We start from the raw sequence: 22,231 nt of genomic DNA, 5'->3' as shown, positions 1-22,231 counted from the left end.
CCATTAATTCAATCATGAAACTCTTTTGTTTTAGAAGTGTAATGCTCACCATGGCTGCATTTAATTGATCAAAGATACAGTAGAAATAGTAATATTGTAAAATATGATTGCAATGTAAAATAAGTTTTTTAAATGTAATTTAATTTAGTGCTAAAAACGTTGAAATTTCATCAGCAATTACTCGTCTTCAGTGTCTCATACTCTTTCACAAATCATTTTAACATGCTGATTTAGTGCTCAAGAAACATTTCTTATCAGTGCTGCTTCTTGTTGTGCTTCTTAATGTTTTGTGGAAACTATTACTTTTTTTCCAGGATTCTTAAATTAATATAAAGTTCAAAAGAGCTAAGAATTGGTTGCAACGTTGTAAATGTCTTTACTGCCATTTTTGCTCAAATTAATGGGCTCTCCCTCTGCATGTTTGAACTGAAATATCTATATTTAGTCTTTCTTTAGTCATAAACATATTCTTGATCTTAAGTGTACATCTTGACATTTCAGTTAAACTTGAGAAATAATGAAGAGCAAAAATAAACTTCCTTTTATTTGAATGGGGTTTTTATTTGGAGTAGGAAAATTCTGTCACTGACATGTTATTGCAATGTTGCATATCAATGTCATCAAATCTTGGTAAAAATATCCTATGGCATTAACTTCTTAAGGCCGATAGTGTTTCTCTCTTCGGTTGCTTGTAGATGGTTCTTCACTCAGCCATGTACACTATCATACCTTCACACACACCACATACAACAGTGACTCACAAGACTCAACTAGCAGGACAGAGAATGACCCTCACAGTCAAAACACAGCAAAATTTAAAAGTGAAGTGTGTAGTTTCTGCAAGTAGGACCCGCTACAGTCCACAAGATCCAGGGAGCTTGGTTGGATCCACATCTAGGGTGTGGAGACTGGTAGGTTTAGGGGTGGAGATGGGTAGGTAAGGTGGGAGGAGTTTGATCTGGATCCAACCACGCCCCCTGGATCTTGTGGGCTGCAGCGAGACGCTCCTCAGTTTCTGCGCCACTAGTAGCGTCACCATATGGAATTGCAAAAAATAATAGGTTAGGTTTCATGCAAAACTTCCCTTCTATTATTAGGCATCCAAACAAACTCATGCCATTGGTTAAGCCAATGGTACTGTAACAGGCTGGTTGTGATGCTCAAACAAACAGAGCAATGTTTGGAAATGTATTGATAGCACCACAGAGCCACATATGAACAGCTGTTTACCGCTTTCTCTGTATATTAAGAAATTATTTTATTTTAACATTAAAAAATGACACCCATCACCTTTAAGTAAACATATGCAAATTGAGAACCAGCAATCTGCATGAGTGTGAGTTTGTCATTCGTGTTAAAGCAACTGTAAGTTTTTTTTTTACCTAGAAAAACCATTGTGCTGCTACTCTGACTTCTAATAAGGCGAATGTCTTCTGTTTCTGTCTCACGCCTGCCCCACACTTGTTTTCTGATGTAAGTCTAAAGTTTATTATGTATTGAGTATGAAATTTCGCGAAAAGACCGGACTGCTTTACAGCATCATTGCATAGCAATCCACTGTAATTACAACAGTGATATATTTACAGTGAGTTCCACTTACTTAACTGTAGGGGGCTCCAAAGTCTCAAAAATACACAAAACTACATACAGTTGCTTTAATTATAGTCTTTTACTTTGAAATCTTGTTAATAAACAACTTTTCAAGAGACTTTTAATCTGAAATCTTGAGTTTGTCATGTATGCTCTGGTTGAAAAATGGTAATCTTATGAAATTAAATCACAAAAGAGTTAAAGACAAAGGCGAAGTGAAAAATGCTTCAAATATAAACAGCAAATTGAACATTTTGAGATTCAAAGTATATCACACAACACACATTTCTTTTGAAAATGAGCTACGTCTAACACACAGGCACGCACAAAATAATACCCAGAAGCAAAAGAAACCAAACAAACTGCAAAATAATACCTAATGCTTTTTATGCTTCAAAACCATCCACACCCATCAGTTTGAATATTCAGTCACTGAAGAAAATCAATACATAACAGACAAATATATATATATATATATATACACTAATAAATACAGAAACATATTTGAAAAAAGTTCAGTATTGACCAGCCTTCATCTCTCTTACAGTATAGAGTGAAAACTCAGCAAACCGAGTGCATTTAGATGGATCACACACACACACACACACACACACACATACACACACACACACACACACACACCCAGAGAGAGAGAGCAATAAAAATAACATTAAAAACCATCAAGGACTTAAAAAAAAGAACTCATACACAGTGAACTAGGGGTTCTCTTGCAATAAATAGTTCAAGAAATAAAAACATCTGCCTCGTTCTTCAATGCCTAGCCATTTGTCACCCAACTCAAGAAAACAACAGGATAATGACGGTAACTGCTACTTGAGGTTCCGTTTCTGTGATTTCAGACTGGCACAACAGGAACTGACGTGTGACCACCTGCGTGCAGTTGAGGAGTGCTGAAGAACATTTATCCACCAATGATAATGAACTATTCAGGCAAAGGAAGGAGAGGACAGAAGTAACTCCTCCAAGGGCATTAAACGCACCAGGAGAAAGACAAGAGCAAAAATATGGAATGTTCTTGTTCTCAAGTGCAAGAGATGTGAGATCTGGAGTCAGAACAAATCTGTTTCATTCAGCACTTTTTGGGTCCCCATGCAGATGTCTGTTTCGGTGCTATTCCAGATCCGAACGTGGGGAACTCTTCGGCACTGCTCATGTCTGGTGCCTGAATGTTGCAAAAAGAAGCAAAAGGAAATCATTACTATGACAATGATAGTGACAGCAGGAAATCAAGCGTTTACCATGGCAAACATATTCTTTTAAACCTTGTTGCCTTGTGCATTCCAAGGGGCGTCCCGCACAACAAAGCCTTTAGCTAGAGCTTTGTTGTCCTCGTCATTTCCTCCTGTCCCCATCGTCTTTGAAGGAGGCTTCATATAAGCTGCCATAGTCTCTGTGTCTGTGACACTCAACATCTACGAGGGAAGATGAGTGAGTGAGGATCCAAAAGAAAGGAAAACACAAGTGATGGAATATTTCTGTTTAGAAAGAAGCATTCCTGACTCACATATTCTTCTTCCAGGTTAAGTAGATGGTGAATGGCGTTGTCAACATTCTCCGGCAGTCCAGTTACAGTAACCTTGCTCGGGTCTTCAGAACCTGGCTGAGGAAACCGTATGTCAACCTGAAATAAAGAAGAAAATAAAGGATCCCATGAACCAAATATGAGATATAGCTATTATTTGGCTGAATTATAAATTTTCAATATTATGTATGTTTTATTATTAAATACTTATATTACTAAATGTTTTAATAACTAAATGTTTTTTCTTAAGTATTATTATTATTATTATTAAGTTAATTAATACTAACAACAATAGTCATAATAATAGTTGCTATTATTATTATAAATATGACTAATTATTATAAACGTTGTTGTTAAGTTGGCTTGAGAAAGCCAACCTTCTGCTCTGCTATTTAAACTTCTTCTTATTATTCTTATGAGACTAAAATTTCTGCACGCATCTCCTCCTAGAGCTTTCAAGCTAGAACCACCCAACTCAGCCCAGCTCTTCAGACTGTTCTGACTCGAGTTGCTATATCTCTTCAGACTGATCAGACTTATAGTTCAAAAAACTCCCATAGACTTACATTGACGGAATGTTCAGATGAGCCAAGACTATTCAAACTCCAACTGTCAAAATTCAAATCTAACACACTGAAGCCCATTAGACTCCATTAAGCTTCCCTTCTATGTACTATGTACTTGTTCTATGTACTTGAGTTGATTTCTAATCCATTCAAACTCATCTATCTAATATTTATAATCTATCTATCTATAACCCTAGCAACTACCCCAAGTACCCTAGCAAACGCATAGCAACACCCTAGCAACCACCCCGGGTACCCTAGCAACCACATAGCAACACCCTAGCAACCACCCCGGGGTACCTTAGCAACCGCATAGCAACACTTTAGCAATCACCCTGGGTACCCTAGCAACACCCTAGCAACCACCCCAAGTACCCTAGCAACTTCCAAGTACCTTAGCAACTACTCAGTGTACCCTAGCAATCGCCTTAGCAACCACCCCAGTTAGCCTAGCAACTGTCATAGCAACCACCCGTTAGTCTAGCAACCGTCATAGCAACCATACTAAGTAGCCTAGCAACCACTCTGAGGTCCTTAGAATCAATCTATCTATCTATCTATCTATCTATCTATCTATCTATCTATCTATCTATCTATCTATCTTTAAGCTTTTAAAACTACTTTAAACTTCAATGTTTTTATTATGATTCTGATGGTAAATATAGGTGATGGCAATAATATTTTAATGATAATAATAATAATAATAATAACAATAATAATTAATATTATAATGATGTTATTGATCATCATTTTTATTATTAATATTATTATTATGTTTATGATGTTAAATATTGGTGATGTAATTAATTTTTTATAATAATAATAATAATAATAACAGTTAACAATAATTATCATAATGATTGTTATTGATCATATTCATTATTAATTACTATTATGATGTTAAATATTGGTGATGGTGATTATTTTTGAATAATAATAACAATTAATAATTATCATAATGATTGTTATTGATCATTATTTGTATTATTATTGTTAAATATTGTACTCCAAAATTTAATAATAATAAATGTAATAATTATAATAAATCATCATCATCATGTTAAATATTATGACTAATTTAGATGTTCTACTGGCAAATATGCAAAGTGTTCTTACTTTGAACTCCTCCATGAGTTTCCGAATGGCTTTGCCACGTGCTCCGATGATGCGTGCGTGGACCCGCCGGTCCAGCCGGATGTCCTCACTCACCATATCCTGCAGCGCTGCCACCAGCTGCTCTATAGCCGCTCTGGCCTCGTTAGCATTCCTCTCATAACCCGAGATCACGATTACATCCTACAGGGAGACAGAGTCACGTGAAGAAAGACTGACAGGTAAACACACAGAAACAGGATGACATGTATGAAAGGTATGAATGCAATGAGCTGCTTTAAACCAGTCTGGGTTAAAGAATGAGGAAATGCTCTTTCGAAAACAATCTGCTTTCATACCTGCTGCTCATCACCCTTGTCAGGGAACTGCACGTTGACATCGTAGTCTTTGCGTATTTGAGAGATGACTGCTCCTTTGCGGCCTATAATTTTGGGGTGATATTTGGGGTCTACTGAGAGCATCACCTTATAGCTCCGTAAAGCCTACAAACAGACAAGAAAAAGAATATATCCTATTTCAAGAAGTAAATCTCAGGTTGTATATGTATGTACAAAGTAGGGATGCACGATATTATCAGACTGATATTGGAATCAGCCGATAATGGCTTTAAATGTAAATATCGGCATCGGCCCGATATGAAATATTATGCCGATATGTCTTCCCGATAAGTGGAATACATTAACTCACATGTGTTCAGGGTGTGCTAGTGATTAGATCACGTCAGCATTGTGGCTCATTCTTGAAGCAAAGTTTTGTCTGAATGAGGATTAGATTCACTGTTTTGGATTGCTGCATTTAATCAGTGAAAGCACGTACAGAATGATGCGTTCAGTGTAACAGTAATAGCACGTGTAGCGGCAGCAGTCTCCCCCGGGTCCTAAAGCCCATTCGGAAGGAGTTTTAATCTGTAGGGGGCGCTGTTGGACAACTTCTAATTAAATTAAAAGTAAAATAGCCTACAAAAATAATTGATTAAATAAAGCAGTATTTTATGTCATAAAATAATGTGTATGTTTTGATTTAAAGGTCTGAAGCTAGCTTACATGGGAAAAAAATAAATAAATAAAAATCGCAAACATGACACTTGTAAATTAAATAATTTTATATATACGGAGTTATTCATTAATGTGTAATACGATTATTTTTAAATAAATCATAAGCTCTAAAAGATTTTCAGAACTTTTACAACTCTTTTGCTTTAGACCATCAACAAATATTAAATCTTAAAACAAAATGTTTGGGTTAACACTGCATCTTTCTGGGGAAAACAAATGCAGCGATTGATATATAGTTTATAGTTATTTTCAAAGCTTCAATGTACTATCAAAAAAACCTTCATTATTGTTTATTTAATTCTAACAAATAAGTTCTTATTAAAAACTAACCAAAATTAAAAATATTATGCTTATCATTTCTGCACAGGAGAGACTTGGTGTTGTTTCCAAACAAAAGGAAATATGTGACCCGTGCTGGCAAAATGAGTCGGAATGCGCAGACTAATTTTGAGCTATACAGTCAAAAGAAGTGAAAAATGTCAGTTTTGGTCGAATTTGAGGTTTTCACAAAAATTATTTCATTAAGCCCTCTTCTAGCGATCCCAATGCTCCAAATAGTAATTAAACATCTAAAATGATCTTTATCTGTACGTCGCTCCAGGGTGCATTTGTCGTTTTCCTTGGATTCCCAGGAGTTTTTCCCATCTCTCCCATTGACTCTCAGAAGGCCTTGACTGGTCCCATGTCTTTTCCCAATGCCGTCCAGGTGAGCGTTGATGTCCACGCGGTCCATCCCAGCATTCATACCTCTGTTTAGATGTGGTACCAGCGTGGGAGTCTCGTTCTTTGTTGGACGAGGGTGCATTCTTGGCATTGTCTTGGCGTTTGGCGCCCTCTAGAGCCAGCCCTTGACTTTGAGTGTTGAAGTCAAGAACTGCTGGGGTTTTGGCGCTCTTTTCTGAGGCCATCTTTTGTTTGCCGTAGGCTTTCTCCACCAACTCTTGCAACTGCTGAGCATTCATGGTTCGTGGACATGCAAGAATGCCAAGATGGTGCCTTACGCCGGGGTGAAGGTTCCTTAGCAAGAGAGTTTTGAAGTTTAGTTCGTCCTCCACGTCAGGTTCGTTGCGAGTTCTTAAGTATGCTCGTCTGAGTAGGCTGTAGTAGGTTCGTGACGTCCTTGTCTTGTCTCCAGGGCAGCCACTAGGCCTTGTTTGGACTCAGGGTCGGAGAACTCTTTAATGAGGGCTTCTCAGAGCAGTTGGTAATCAGTCTTTGCGTGAGCAGGAGTACCTTTTTCTCTGCTCGCTTCTGGACGACTGCTGCTGCTTCTCACCACAAGTTGTAGGTCTATTGTTGCAAAGTGCAGCATTCCAGCTTTGTGAATATTCATATCGAATTCTCAATGACATGAGTCCAAACCAGTGAAATTATGAAAATGATGAAAACAAAACGATCGCTCTGACACTTGCAAAGCGTGTGCCTTTCCGCAAGCACGCAATCTCCCTTATAAAGTACATTATTGCAAAATATGTCTTAGCGAGATTCACACATTCAGAATTTGTTATGTCTTTCATGAACGTTTAGTTAATGGTTGGGGGAAAATCTGATGTGTAACATTATATTTGATCCATGCATTACAGTAGGTCTTAATATAGATCTCTCAATGTTAATCATACATTAAAAGAAAAGACGGGAAAAAAAAGCTCAGTCATTTTTTGTCAGATTCCAATAAGTCATATGTCATTTTGAAGGTATTTTAATGGAAAACTACTTTTTGAAAACTTCTGCATTCCGACTCAATTTGCCAGCACAGGTCACATATATCGGTATCGGCCAAAAATCCAATATCGTGCATCCCTAGTACAAAGGATGTTCTTTAATGTCAGCAGAGTGGTTCTGAGCAGAGGTTGTACCCGATCTTCCTGCTCCGCCTGCAGCTCCTTGACCCTCTCCAGCAGTCCCTGTTTGGCCCGCTCCACACTGGACACCTGTCCTGTGATCTTTATGATATCTGACTTTTGCTCAGGCTGAGGAACCCAAATGTTGACCTATACAGCACAGTACAACCAGACACATTAACATTCACACATCAGTTGCACTTTCTTCCATTAAACACAAAGGCAGATGCAATTTGTTTTAAACAGACTGTGGTCAACTGCTGCTGAATGGAAAATAGCAGCTTGGACATTACTCTAAACATATTATTTTTTGTTCTACAGAAGAAAATAAAATGAGGGTGATGTAATTCATGACAGAATTTTAATTTTTGGCTGTACTGTCCCATTAACTGGATTTTGTTCAGTTCAATTCATTCAAGTTGGATTGTTTATGCCTACACGTTCAAAACGTTTGGGTCAGTAAGATTTTTTTTTTTTAAAGAAATTACTACTTTTATTCAGCAAGGATGCATTAAATTGATCAAACGTGAAAGTAGAAACATTTATAATATTACAAAAGATTTCTATTGAAATAAATGCTGTCTATTTGCCAAAGAATCTTGAAAAATGGTATCATGGTTTACACAAGAATATTAAGCAGCACAACTGTTTTCAACTTTGTTAATAATATTAAATGTTTCTTGAGAACCTATCAGCATATTAGAATGATTTCTGAAGGATCTTGTGACACTAAAGACTGAAGTAAAATAGAATTTCTATTAAAATAGAAAACAGTTGTAATAGTATTTGATAATATTACTGCCTTTACTGTATTTTTGATCAAATAAATGCAACCTTGGTGAGCACTTCTTTTCAAAAACAAACTTCTTTCTTCTTAACCCTTAAATTTTGAATGGTAGTGCAAAGTGCAATTCAACATGTCTCTACCTCATAGTCCTCCATCATTTTCCTTATTCCAGCTCCTTTCTGTCCTATGATGTAACGATGAAGGTCATAGGAAACCTCAACATCAATAGTCACAGGAACTAAGGTCTAGAATGAAAAAAGGAAGGAAAAATAGGATAAAGAGAAGGAAAACCAATCCACCACAGGACTAAAGAGACAGCTAGAATTTCCAGAATTCCTTACAAGTAAAGCTGCACAAGCCAGCTCGCACTTTTCAGCTCGACCCGTCACAGTGATGATATCGCACTTCCGAGGGATGAGGTCCGTATCCCCGTTCTCTTGAGATGCAGCTTCCTGAGCTGCCAGCCACAAATACATACAAGAAATAATATAGCTTGTAAATATTCTAGTCTAATCATTTAATAGAATGAAAAAATAACTAATTTGAGAGTGTAAGGAAGAGACCTGCAGACTCATCTCTGTCTGGAAATTTGATCTGAACTTCATTTTCCCGTGTAATTTGTTGTATTTTGCAGCCTTTGGGTCCCATGATGGCTCTGTGGTACCGCTGAGGAATTAACACCTCCACATTCACCTGTGACTCCTGATGACACATTAACAGATAATGACAATCAATCAATCAATCTGTCTGTCTGTCTAGTATATATAGTATACAGTACACACATACATACATACATACAGTGGTGGCTAAAATTGTTAGAACAGATCTGAAAATATAATAGATTTTTTACCTCCAAAAACATGATTTAATTTCATAATGTTCATGAAACATGCTCTGAGCAAAACAAAATTTCCTCAATGGGGTTGAGGTCCGGACTTTGAGGGGGCCAGTCCATCATTTTCAATGTTCCAGCAGATTTCTTCTGTCGCAGGTAGCTACGGCAATAGTTCGTTTCATGGGTATTGTAATGGCCAATTCAACAAAGACAACTGAAACTTCTTAAATATGCTATATAAGTGTTCTAACAATTTTGGCCACAATTGTGTGTGTGTGGGTGTGTATACACACACACACGTATGTATGTAATTGTTAAGGATAATAATAATAAAATATGTGAACATGTTATTAGTGTTTCTTCTCTGAGATTCCTTTTATAAGCAGACAACATACACTACCATTCAAAAGTTTAGGATCAGTAAGATTTTTTTTTTTTGTTAAAGAAGTCTCTTATTCTCACTAAGGCTGTATTTATTTGATGAAAAAAAAGCAAAATTCTGAAATATTGTTATAATTTAAAATAACTCTTTTCTATTTCAATATATTTAAAAAATGTAATATATTCCTGTGATGGTAAAGCTGAATTTTCACTAGCCATTACTCAAGTCTTCAGTGTCACATGATCCTTTAAAAATCATTCTAATATGCTTTCTAATATTTTGTGGAAACCAAATTGTTCAGGAATCTTTGATGAATAAAAAGTACAAAAGAACAGAAGTTTTTTTTAAATATATTTTTTGTTGATCAATTCTTTTAAAAACTGCTGAACAGCAGTGTATATACAGTTCTTGATAGAAAAGTCACTGCATTTACATGCAATATGTATACAAGAATTAAATATGAAACTCACAAGATCTCGAACGATCTCCTGAATGCGTTTCTTAGCAGCGTCAACACACTCTCTGGGTCCTTTGAGAGTGATATTGTCACTGTGTGTGCCCGTGCGAGGGAAGCTAACAGCTACACCGCCATATTCCTCCGCCAACTCTCTCAACACCTGCCCTCTCCGACAGACAAAGTGACGGTGATGCCGGGGGTCCATGACCATACTGTCCTCTATCACGTCATCCTGAAAAGAAAGGACAGATGAACTGCAGGAAGTGCATTCAAAGAAACACTAACTCAAATATTTTACTTTCTCTTTTGTCATACCAGATTTTTAATGAGGGTCTCCAGCTCTTTCTGCGCAAGCCATACAGCCTCCTCTTTACCCATGATGGTAATGTGCTCCTGTTCTGGTTCATCTGGTGATGGGAAGATGATTCGTGCTCCGGTTCGATCCCGAACACGTCGGATATTAGCTCCTCCTCTGCCTATCAGGAACTTGTGGTACTCTGACTTGGCTTGAAGCTCCACTGAGAAGTTGTTGACTTGCTTGTGGGACGAAAAACAAATGGTTCAAAATTTCAAATTAGTAATGCGATTATGAAAATTCTAACAGTGTTTTCTGCACTGCTGTCTTTTTTGTTTTTCTGCTTTAAATCTTCATCTCATTACTCACCTTCTCCTCCGCCAACTGCAGCAGTTGTCTCCTGGCTCTCTCCACCTCCTCTGCAGGACCTCGGATAGTGACCTTGTCCAACCCTGAGCCCTCCGCAGGGAAGTGGATGTGAACACCCCCACACTCTTCCATCACAGAGCGCACCAGACTGCCCTTGGATCCAATCAGAGAGTTGTGCAGTTTGGCTGGGATGGAAACCTCAGCCTCCTTCAGGTTGGCCTGGGAGAATTGAAAGATCAAGCGAGAATGTGTGAGAGAAGAAAAACTAAGAGGACTGGGTATTACACCTATAATACATTTTCTAGCTTCCCATTTCTCTCACCAGCTCTTTCTGAATGGCGAGAATCCGATCTCGTGCAGCTTCACAGCTGCTCTTCTTGCCAGTTATTACAATCATCTCAGAGTTGCTGTTTTCCGTTGGGAGATCAATCTTGGTGTTGGTCTCCTCACGTATCTATATCGATTTACACAGCAACAATTTCTCTCATTAAAAAGACAATAACATTAACACAATATTTAAATAGCAGTTAATCCCCCAAAAAATGGAAATGCGTTTTCCATTGGCGTCATACACCAATGCTCTCAGTGCTTTCATGGTCATTTTTCTCACTATGAACCAATGCTGTTATTGTTAAGTAAAACCAGTATTTGAAGTAAAGGTAAAATAATAAAGGGACAAAAAAGAGACAAACTGATTTTGGGAACCAAACGTTTTTGTTGCAGTATTAACAATTTTTACAAATCTAAATAAAGTGGCAGACTTTGTGCCCTCACCTTTTTTATGTTGGCACCTCCTTTGCCAATGATGTTTTTGTGGAACTGCTTGTGGATGGGTACAGAAACTGAGAAGCTGCCCTCAACCTAATAACATGAACATAGTACATTAGAACAATCTAATATAAAAAACTCTAAACCTCAATGTCATTCAAAGAGTTAACAACTTCTCAGATGTTTTACTTTAAAACAGAAAAAGTGCCTTAACTACAACAGCATTGCAAAAAATTGTCATCTGTAGACTGAGTATGATCATTTCATAGCTGATCGAGCACATAATAGCTGCTCTTTCTTTGACCTTGTATTAGTCACAAAACAAATGTTATTTGAGAGCAGGAAGGAAGCTAGAGGAAATTACTCTTGTACCAGCTCAGCGATGAGTTTCTGCAGAAACTTTGCACATTTCTCCACTTCGTTTTTAGGCCCTCTGAGCTGTACTATGTCACTTTTCTGTTGCTGGTCTGGAAATATGATAATGACCTGCGAAAATGAAATTATCTGTGTGAAATCATCTATCATGTAATGCTATAAAAAATGTGCAGCAGAATATAGATGTTGCAGCATTTTACAAAATGAAGCTGTGAGCACCTCAGGGAACTTGTCCCGTACTTCTTTGATCTTCTCTCCTTTCTGCCCAATGATAGCACGGTGAAACTTCTGCTCTATTATCAGGTCTTTCGTGCGTTCATTTTCCTAAAGATGCCAGAAAATGACAAATCTTAAACCATGCAGGCAAATGTGCCAGATCGGTTCCTAATCTCATATGGACAGTGGTCTTGTGATTTCCATATATTACGTCTCACCATGCGCTGGGCCATGTCCATCAGCTCCTTGCGAGCAAGCTGTACTCCCTGAGGATCGCCCTCGATACGAACTAGCCCACAGCGCTCCGAGTCCTGAGGAATCCTCACTGATACCTTATACTGCTCCTTTATCCGATTTACTGGGAAAAGCACCAATAACTCATTTATCTGCACTTTCATTCATCTACACTGTTCATTGATCAAATCAACTTTACTGTAGCAAATATATTATGGATAACTCAAAGAGTCACTGAATCAGATTCAGTGTGCAACGCAGTCATTCATTTTTCTCAGGTTCTGTGGTAATGACAACACATGAAATATTATATTTAAATAGAGAGGGAGATGTACATTTGCAACTGTTGCATACTGACATTGTGCGCTGCTTGTAATCAAATAATGTGTCAACCCACAATTATTTGACTATTCAAACATCACTTTTCTATCTGTGCTATGAGCTCTGTATCTATCTAGGCATCCCACACAGTTTCAGATTCAACACAACAGGAAGGGTTTAAACTTACTGTTGGCCCCATTTTTGCCAATGAGATGTCTGTGGAAACGCTGGTCAATGTTAATCTCTGTATAGTCCATTCTTGCCATCTGGAGGGAGGAAAATAAAATACTTGAGGACTATACCTAAACTGTTTATATTCCACAAACGTAGAAACCTGAAGAACAAACCATAATTGAAATCTTACAGTTATAAGATATGAAGTAACCTTTTGTAGCAACCATATTTCCCATAGTTTTATTCCGTTTTATCTTCATTTTAAAAACAACAGCAAAAAGAAATTTGAGGGTTCCTCTTACTAGGTCTTTGATGACCTCCTGTATCTGAGCCTGAGCTTGTTCTACCTCCTCCGTTGGTCCCTCCAGACTGATACGTTCCTCTCCATCAGTAAACTCTATATGCACCTGATGATGACAAACAGCCGGTTAAATGCCAGAAATGTGGTTAACACACGTTATTTCACATTTATTCTATGAAAAAAACATAACAATATTACCCCACTCATGATTTTTTAAGCTTTTATGTATCTTGAAAAAGGTGGTTGCTAACAAGTGGCTTAATCGGATTATAGAGGTTGACTGTGACATCAAAAAACATCACACTACTCACTAGTCTGCTTTTACAGTCTCGTTGTGTTTATACTTTCACTCTTGAAAACTAATCTAACTCCAACTTTCAAACTTGAAGATTTTAAATAAAGTTTGAAAAGTTTCACAGAAGCTTGGTGTTGGTGGTGATGACGTTTAAAGCCTGTACATTAGCTTTATACTTCTGGTGACTGTATTTAGGCTTTAAAGGGATAGTTCACCCAAAAATTTTAATTCTGTCATTAATTATTCACCCTCATGTCATTCCAAACCCATAAGACCTTTGTTCATCTTCAGAACACATATTAAGATATTTTTGATGAAATCCGAGAGCTGCATTGACCGTAACGCAATACCACGTTCAAAGCCCAGAAAGGTAGTAAGGAAATCGATAACATAGTCCATGTGACATCAGTGGTTCAACCTTAATTTTATGAAGCTACGAGAATATGTTTTGTGTGCAAAGAAAACAAAAATAATGACTTTATTCTTTTATGGGTCACTTTTCTGGACCTTGATCGTGTAAGGACCCTTGCAGTCTATGGAGGGTCAGAGAGCTCTCAGATTTCATTAAAAATATCTTAATTTGTGTTCTGAAGATGAACAGTTCTTACGGGTTTGGAGCAACATGAGAGTGACTTCTCATTTAAATTTTCTATACCTTAGGCAGTTGCTGAGTAATACGACTGATGTTTTGTCCTTTTTTGCCAATGATGAAACGATGGAGCCAAGCCGGAGCAATCACCTCCACCACTATCACACTTTTAGCCTGCAAAACACACAAGTGGCATGTGAAAAGCTGCCTTTTGCATGCATCCTGTTGAAAATAAGGCCAAAAAATGCCAAAACAACTGACCTTGGCGTACACCTGCGTAAGAGCCGGACCCAGTTTATCAGGTTCTCCTCTGAGGATGATGGTTTCAGATGCGGAGTCCAGAGGGGGCATCTCCACAGACACACCCGTGTTCTCCAGGATCTCCTGCAGGGTGTTGCCCTTGGGGCCTACTATGTACTTATGTTGTGACTTTTTCACCTCCACGGAGATAGTGGTCGTTTTCTGTTTCTGCTTGTGAATATTAAAAAGTAGGTCAGGACATTTCACCAGGCTTTAAATGTGAAATTTCACATTTCTCTGTGTGTGTACACAAAGTTTCTTATGCTCACTAAGGCCGCATTTATTTGATCAAAAATACAGTAAAAACAGTAATACTGTGAAATATTATTATAATTTTTAAATAACAGCTTCCTGTTTGCATATATATTAAAATGTAATTTATTCCTGTAATGGCAAAGCTGAATTTTCAGCAGCCATTACTCCAGTCTTTAATCTCAAATGATCCTTCAGAAATCATTCTTTTTCAATTTTCTCATTTGGTATTCAAAAAACATTCCTTAATTTTATAAATGTTAAAAAGTTGTGCTGCTTAAAGGTGACATATCATGAAAATCTGACATTTTCAGTGCTATATACGGGTCCCCAGTGCATCTACCAACCCAGAAAATGTGAAAAAGAACCACCAAGTTCTTCTTTAACTAAGCTTTTCTCTGCAAGCTTGTGAAAAAACGAGCTGCTCAGATTTTGTGATGTATCTGATTATAATATTACCGCCCTTTAATCTGCAAGTTTCCACCCACGGCTCCGCCATTGTGTTTTCGCAAGTGACAACGGTGTACCAGTTCTAACGCCATGGCAAAAGTTCGAGCAAAGCATGCTAACTGTTCTGTCGGCTGTACTGACAAGCACAGAACACTATTTAGAGTCCCAGCCTCGGAGGAGACAAGAGAGCAGTGGATTTATTTACTGTATATTTCGCTGCCGCCACACAGATCTAATATAAACATGTAATTTCTTTCCCAGCTGTTTACCTTCACAGACATCTTGTGTATGTTTTTAACATAAAATTGTGTATATTTGACAGTTTAATCACAATAAGACATAAAAGAGAACCTAGTTAAGTACTCGCATGCTGTGTGACAGCCGCTTTCTGTGAACGTGCTTCGGATGTGTGCGCTCAGAAAACCAAAGTGTAAACTAATATGGTTTAAAACGCATGATTTCATCGTGATAGACATGATAATAAAAACCAAACAGATGTTTTTTAGCAGAGTATCCGAGGAATGAGCTGTAAAGCCACAGCCCTATTCTGGAAAAGGGGGCAGGGAGCAGAAGCTCATTTGCATTTAAAGAGACATTCAAGAAAACAGCTTGTACTCAAATTAGCCATTTTCAAAATTATATAATAAATGATCTGTGGGTATTTTGAGCTGAAACTTCACAGACAAATTCTGGGCACACCTGAGACTTATATTACATCTTGTAAAAAGGGGCATAACAGGTCTTTTTGTTATATTATAAATAGTGGTCGACCAATATATCGCATTTTTCAAATATCGGCATCGGCCGATAAATTTTCTGTTTGGCCGCTGCGTTCGAGGCGGGACTTTTATTTTGACGGCGCCGATATCACCATAGATATGTATGGTCCTCACAATCTCCCTCTTGTTCGCCTTAATCGTTAACAACAGTTCTGTCTAATACGGATAGAAGACGTCTGTCTAATAATCAGATAGAACTGTTAAACATAGGGATTAAAATGTATACAAAAAAGTATTATAACGATGGCTTTTATATTATTAGTAATAGAAAGGCAAAAATGATAATACTTTCTCGTTTGCCGTCAGCATTCAGCAAATACGCATTTATATCATTTAAACAAATCTTTGAATGGATAATGAACATTTAATTTCACAAACCTTGCAAACTTAGTCGAACCCAGCCGTGAGATCTTGTGAAGTGTGCATGTGTATCCTGCATGACCGCGTGTTCTCTGAGTGACTTTCAATGCGAATTGAATGCTTTAAACATTAAATTTGTGATTTCAAATTATGCTGCGCTTTCTGCATTTGCCCACTGTCATATTCATGTCATTTTCACTGTGTGATCTATGTAAAATCAGTGTTGCCTTTGCTTTATTTGAAAAAATATGATTCCCAGTGCACACAAACTTCCCAGAATACTGAGTGCTCTGTTGGTTACAGTTTTTACTTTCTTTAAACATATTTTTATTAAATATTTATTTATTTGTGAAAGTTGTCATCTAAAGTATAAGTAGCCTATGTTTATTTTACAAATTTATTTTTTAATCCATTTTAATTCAAATAAATACAAATATATCGGCTGCCAAAAAACCCAATATCGGTCGATCACTAATTATAAAATGTCTTTATTGTCACTTCTGATCAATTTAATGCACCCTTGGTGAATAAAGGTATTAATTTATTTCTAAAAAAAAAAAAAAAACAATAACGAAAAATTATGAATGACAGTGTAATTATAAATCACCTTCTCTTCATAGATGGCCCGGATGCGGGCAATCGCCATGGCAACTGCCTCCTTCTCGCCGGTAATAACAATCTCATCTTTGGGTATGCTGAGTGGTGGGATACTAATACGAGCTCCAGTCTCTTGACTAAGCTCTTGAACGAGTCGATTATATGCACCAGCGATGAATGGATGAAAAGCCTTCTCAAAAGACAAACGTTCCACGGCACGCTTATCCTAAAGCAAACAGTGAGGTCATAATAAGGCTGAATTACAAATGAAAGACAAAACCTCATCTCATCTCATCGATCTTCGATGGTTACCTGCTCAGCAGAGATGAGCTGGATTTCATGGCGAGATTTCTCAATGCCCTCCTTGGTGCCGGTGATACGGATGTTGGCGTTGGGATCATCAGAGCGGGGGATGGCAATCTTGGTGGCTGTTTTGAGCTCCAGCTCCTGCAACTTCTCCCCATTCTTTCCGATCACAAATCGATGATGCTCTTTCGGAATAAGCACAGTTGCTGACGCCTGAGAAGTTTAGAATTAAAATATAACTTTTAACACACAGTAAAATGAATGGAATAAGAAATGCAAGACTCAAACAAGCACCTGAGTCTGCAGCCGGGCCACAATCTCCTTCCTCGCTTTCATAACGGAATCCAGTTTTCCAGTCACCATGATGGAGAGGCCTTGGTCCTTGGCAAGAGAGAGTTCGATATGTGCCCCGGTCTTCTGCATGATATCCAGGCACACTTTCGCCTCCTCACCTTCACCAAACTGACTATTGTCTTTATACCGCCGCTCCTCCAAAGGAACATGGAACACCTAAAGGTGCAAAGAGAAGTTGAAAAAGTGTGGCAGACGCTCAATAACACTGAAAAGATACAGTGCAGCTTAATCACACTGTATACACCTTCTATGGATGATTATATATATTACCTGAGTGATGACAGAGGCTTTGATGGGTCGGATTTTGCTCCAGGCACCTGCCTGCTCACCTGTCTTCTCACCTGGAGTGCCCTTGTCTGGTAAGGGTGGAAAGGCCTCCAGATAGGTGGGTATATATGCTTCCTCTTCTGGCACACTACCTAATCACAGACAATAAGAAAAGGAATTGTAAAATGTACACAACAAATTTTCTTTGCATTATTTTGATAATAACACTATGATGCTTTATAAAGACAATCAACCAGTGTCATCCAGAACAAAGAAATACCAACTGTATAAACAATTATTAAAAACACTGACACATTTTTTAGTTGTTCAGTTTACTTCACCAACAGGAGTACATTAATTATATTAATTTAAAATGGATAATTATGAATGGGAATAATAATATAATTATTATTATATTATAGAGACCAATTCTCACTGTTAACTAGTTGCAGATAGTGGCTGTGTATTAGTGCTTATAAAGCACACATTCTGCATTAACAATATTCTGCATCCCTAATCCTCCCCAATACCTAAACTTAACAACTACCGTACTAACTATTAATAAGCAGCAAATTAGGAGTTTACTGAGGAAAAAAATAGTTAATGGTTTGTTAATAGTGAGAATTGGACCTTAGTGTATATTATAATTATAATATTATAATTCCCAATATTTATTTTTCAAAGAGACACTATTTACCATAATTTTGCATGAAAACATATGCTACAGCATATGACACACACACACACGTTTGTTTTTGTGAAAATTGGGGACATCCCATAGGCATAATGGTTTTTATACTGTACAAACTGTATGTGCTATTGGCCTACACCAACCCTACACCTAAACTTAGCCCTCACAGGAGACATTTCTACTTTCCCCCCAAAAAACTCACTCTGTGTGATTTATAAGCGTTTTGAAAAGTGGGGACATGGGGCAATGTCCTCACAAGTCACCTTCACCTTGTAATACCTATGTCATACCTGTGTCATCATACAAATTTATGTCCTCATGCGTCACAAAAATGTGCACACACACACACACACACACAGATTCTAACAGCTCTGCTGTCACTGTCAAAGATCATTGAGACACACTGACAACTAGTAAAAAGTACGAGTGTTCAGCATCAGTGTTCAAAAACAAAGAGATGTGTCTTAAGGCCTGCTGACACCAAGAACGATAGCTATAAAGATAATGATAAAGATAAAGATAAAGAAAAGTCCACACCACAGCTATAACGATAAAGGCACTGAGAAACAATATCGTTGGAATCACTTTCAGAACAATTTTTTTCCAGCTGATGAACGATAAAAACATTTGACATCCAAAAAGAAACAATCCTGCCATAATGAGCTAGAGAATTTAAACCAGGAGCACGAGCGTTCATTTAGAATAAACAGACAATATCGTCTGCTGGTGTGGATGCTAATATAGTTATCATTCTCAGTGTAAACGGGCCTCAATACTAGTTTTAAAGCTGTTCCAGTAACAAATCATTAGTATACATAATCTTTGCTGCTACTACAAATGTATTTGCATATGCATTTTTTAGTTGTTTTTTAATTCACTGTTACATCCGTTATCAATTCCTGCCATTAGACATGCAATGAACTGTGGTACAAAAAAAATTACTAAACGTATGAATCATGTAGAAGAATAGTTTCACCCCAATTTTGCCACAGTCGTTATACCTGTGATCTCAACTTCCTTCAAGCCACTGCGGTGCTCTGCAAAACTCTCCGGAGTCAACACTGCCACAGAGCTCATGTTTCAAGACCTGATCCGCTATCCTGCAGAGACCAGGAGGAAGAGGAGGGGCACGTGGAGGGAAAATAGCAAAAACAACAACAATATAATAGCAGAGAATATCTAGCCCAAACACACGACCATCGATAAAACTAACTAAAAGAGCATAGCAGTAAGGGACTACTTTCATTTGAGTAATAAAGTGCATGCTGAGCTTTATTCTCAGCGGTTTCAGCAGCACAGCAGGGCCCGACACACACTGGCATCTCCATGAGCCCAACAGCATCTTTCTCCACCTGAGCTCTCCAATTAAAGACACTGCAGCTGTGAAGTCTGACGAAAAGCCTTGTGTGAGCTCGACTAATGTAACAATTATTGATCGTTGTTTAAAACGATAACTGTTCAAAACATTTTCAATCTTTTAGATGCCACGGACCCCCAAATATGATTCTCCTTGTATGAGGAAACCCAATCCTAATGTTTAAAGGCATTCTTGTATAAAAACCCATTTTATAGTGTGAAAAATTTTATATTAGAAGTATGTCTAAAATATTGTTTAAAATAATCAATTAGATAAGTTACATTATTGCACATGATTAACTTCTTATAGTACTCTACTGTTAGATTTAATATTTAATTATTTTAATCGAATGTTTTTTATTTGATTCATTTAATCACTTGTTCACGTATTTTAATCCATTTTTTTATTTATTTGTTTTAAACTATTTTTTTTTTATTTTAAACTTGTTATTACTAATTATTTTTCATTTTTGACATTATTTTACCCTAAACTTTTCCATGGACCCCCTAACGCTCCTTTGCAGCCCCCTGGGGGTCTCTGAACCCCAGATTAAAAACATCTGGTCTAAACAAGTGGAATTGTTAAGAAGAAAGATGTGACAATGAAAATGTTATATGTTTATATATTTTGCACTGAAAGTCACATTTTCTCGAAACAGTTTGCAGAAAACACTGCGGCTGTAGCTTATACACTGCACACGTGCATTAAAAACAAGTTATATTAAATTCTGTAAGTGCATGCAACATGTTCATTTTTCAAATACGCTTTAATATCACAATCATGCCAAAGCCACACATTTTTACCCACCTGCAAAGGGTCAAAAACCAGAAAGTCCGTCCAGGTGGATGCTACTGAGAGCTCTTCAGTGTCAGTCTATTTGTTCAGCCCTGTGTGGGTGAGGTTAACAAAGAGAGATTGTAACCAGCCTTGTGATTACATGCACAGCATCTCATGGCAAGGCCCTCTGAGGTTGACAGAGGAGGGGGGCCGAGTCACAGTGGTCTGTCCTGTGGGAGGTAATAGCTAGATGTGGTGCTTCACTCTCAGGTGACTAGGTATCTAATTGGCATGTGGGTGTTTGTGCTTACTGTAGTGATGGCAAAACACACACACACACACATTGTATTTACACATGGGATTGACACATTTTACACATATTCATCTAACACTCATTGAGAGAGTAAATTACCCATGTAGTAGAATAATACATGTAATATAACAAATTTGGGCTAACAGGCTTGTCGTTATTTTCTAATATTATGAGGATCTAATTGGAAAAAATGCCTTGTATACACAGCTTTTAGGTATTGAGGGACCTATGCAAGCCACTTGCAAATATATATTTTTTCATAACCTGTATGTTCAGTATCAAAACAAATAACAATATAAGCAATAATCGCGCTCTCCAGTCTATTTGCATACTATATAAAATGCATATATCTTACACTATCAGGATCCATATCATCTAGAGCAGCAGATCTGTGTAAACAAATACTGAAGCAGGCTAACAACACTGCATGAAATATAACAGCGTAAATGCCAGTTAAAACAGCTGTTAAAGCCTTGAATATCAAAGTGAGGGACAAATGCATTTTGTATCGTGGTGATCGTCTTAGTATTAAATATTCTAGCCTGCAGAATATTCAGGATATCTGAGTTTAGCTGGCCAGCTAATCTGCTACATGTAACAGCTCGTTAGCTACAGAGCTAGTGTCTATCTCTGCTTTAAATGCGGTAATCTGATTGCAGAAAACGCGCATATGTTCATTCAGTCAACAAAACGGTACGATAAGTAGCACGTCTACGGAAACAAAAGCAACTGATCACCTTATCAGAGGGAAAAGCCTAGTCGCTGGTCTGCTGACAGTAAACACTGCTGCTGAGAATCGACTCTCCAACTGAATCGAATCTTTGATTCATAAATTATATTCATGAATCAGACACATTCTTTTATGTTTTATGTATGTTTATTTATTTGTTAATGTTTTTTATGTAGTAATCAATGTTAAATTCGAGGAAACTGATAATTATTTTATTTAAAAACTATTCTTGAATTGTAAAATACTGGTAGATGTACATATAAGCTACTATTGGCTTATATTGGATATTGTACAATTTACTTTAGATGCATTTGTCTCTTTCCTTTACTTTTAAAGTGCATTCCAAGTAATATTATTTAGTTTCCATCACTGCATTTTTGGCTTTTGCAATGCTATTTTTTTTTTTTTTTTGGTTTATCACAATGGACTGAGTAAACAAAAAATAATCAGACTAAAAGTAAATCTTGTATCCTTAGTAAAATAAAATTTGTGATTCGCTTGTGGAGGAGAACAATATAAACGTGGATAATTTGGTGCATATTTCATTTCGGATTTTTCAGGGAGTCAAAAAACCCAAAAAGCATTCGGGGTT

General features: G+C 37.3%; 1 protein-coding gene across 2 annotated transcripts; it reads right to left on the bottom strand.

Annotated features, from left to right (window-relative positions):
- Positions 1 to 548: 548 nt before the first annotated feature.
- Positions 549 to 21,729, bottom strand: LOC306857977 (vigilin-like). Of its 2 annotated transcripts, XM_079398296.1 has the most exons (28): positions 21,647 to 21,729; positions 20,627 to 20,706; positions 19,464 to 19,562; positions 17,775 to 17,923; positions 17,445 to 17,660; positions 17,157 to 17,363; positions 16,855 to 17,070; positions 14,368 to 14,574; positions 14,173 to 14,280; positions 13,224 to 13,328; positions 12,935 to 13,013; positions 12,411 to 12,550; positions 12,196 to 12,300; positions 11,974 to 12,087; positions 11,608 to 11,694; positions 11,156 to 11,287; positions 10,834 to 11,052; positions 10,485 to 10,706; positions 10,183 to 10,401; positions 9,059 to 9,197; positions 8,837 to 8,952; positions 8,636 to 8,740; positions 7,724 to 7,858; positions 5,151 to 5,294; positions 4,816 to 4,995; positions 3,116 to 3,232; positions 2,874 to 3,023; positions 549 to 2,773 (listed from the first exon to the last, which is right to left on the bottom strand). In XM_079398296.1, exons 3-28 carry the CDS (start codon positions 19,537 to 19,539, stop codon positions 2,681 to 2,683), a joined length of 3,780 nt encoding a protein of 1,259 aa, XP_079254422.1. In that variant the 5' UTR covers positions 19,540 to 19,562; positions 20,627 to 20,706; positions 21,647 to 21,729; the 3' UTR covers positions 549 to 2,680. The 2 variants fall into 2 exon arrangements, with proteins under 2 accessions (XP_079254422.1, XP_079254423.1); XM_079398297.1 differs by having other exon boundaries at positions 20,627 to 21,724.
- Positions 21,730 to 22,231: the final 502 nt, after the last annotated feature.

Source organism: Barbus barbus, assembly GCF_936440315.1.
Source record: "Barbus barbus genome assembly, chromosome: 38".
Classification (NCBI taxonomy): domain Eukaryota; kingdom Metazoa; phylum Chordata; class Actinopteri; order Cypriniformes; family Cyprinidae; genus Barbus; species Barbus barbus.
The sequence above is the reverse complement of the archived record's forward strand: the minus strand, read 5'-3'. Positions and strand labels throughout refer to the sequence as shown.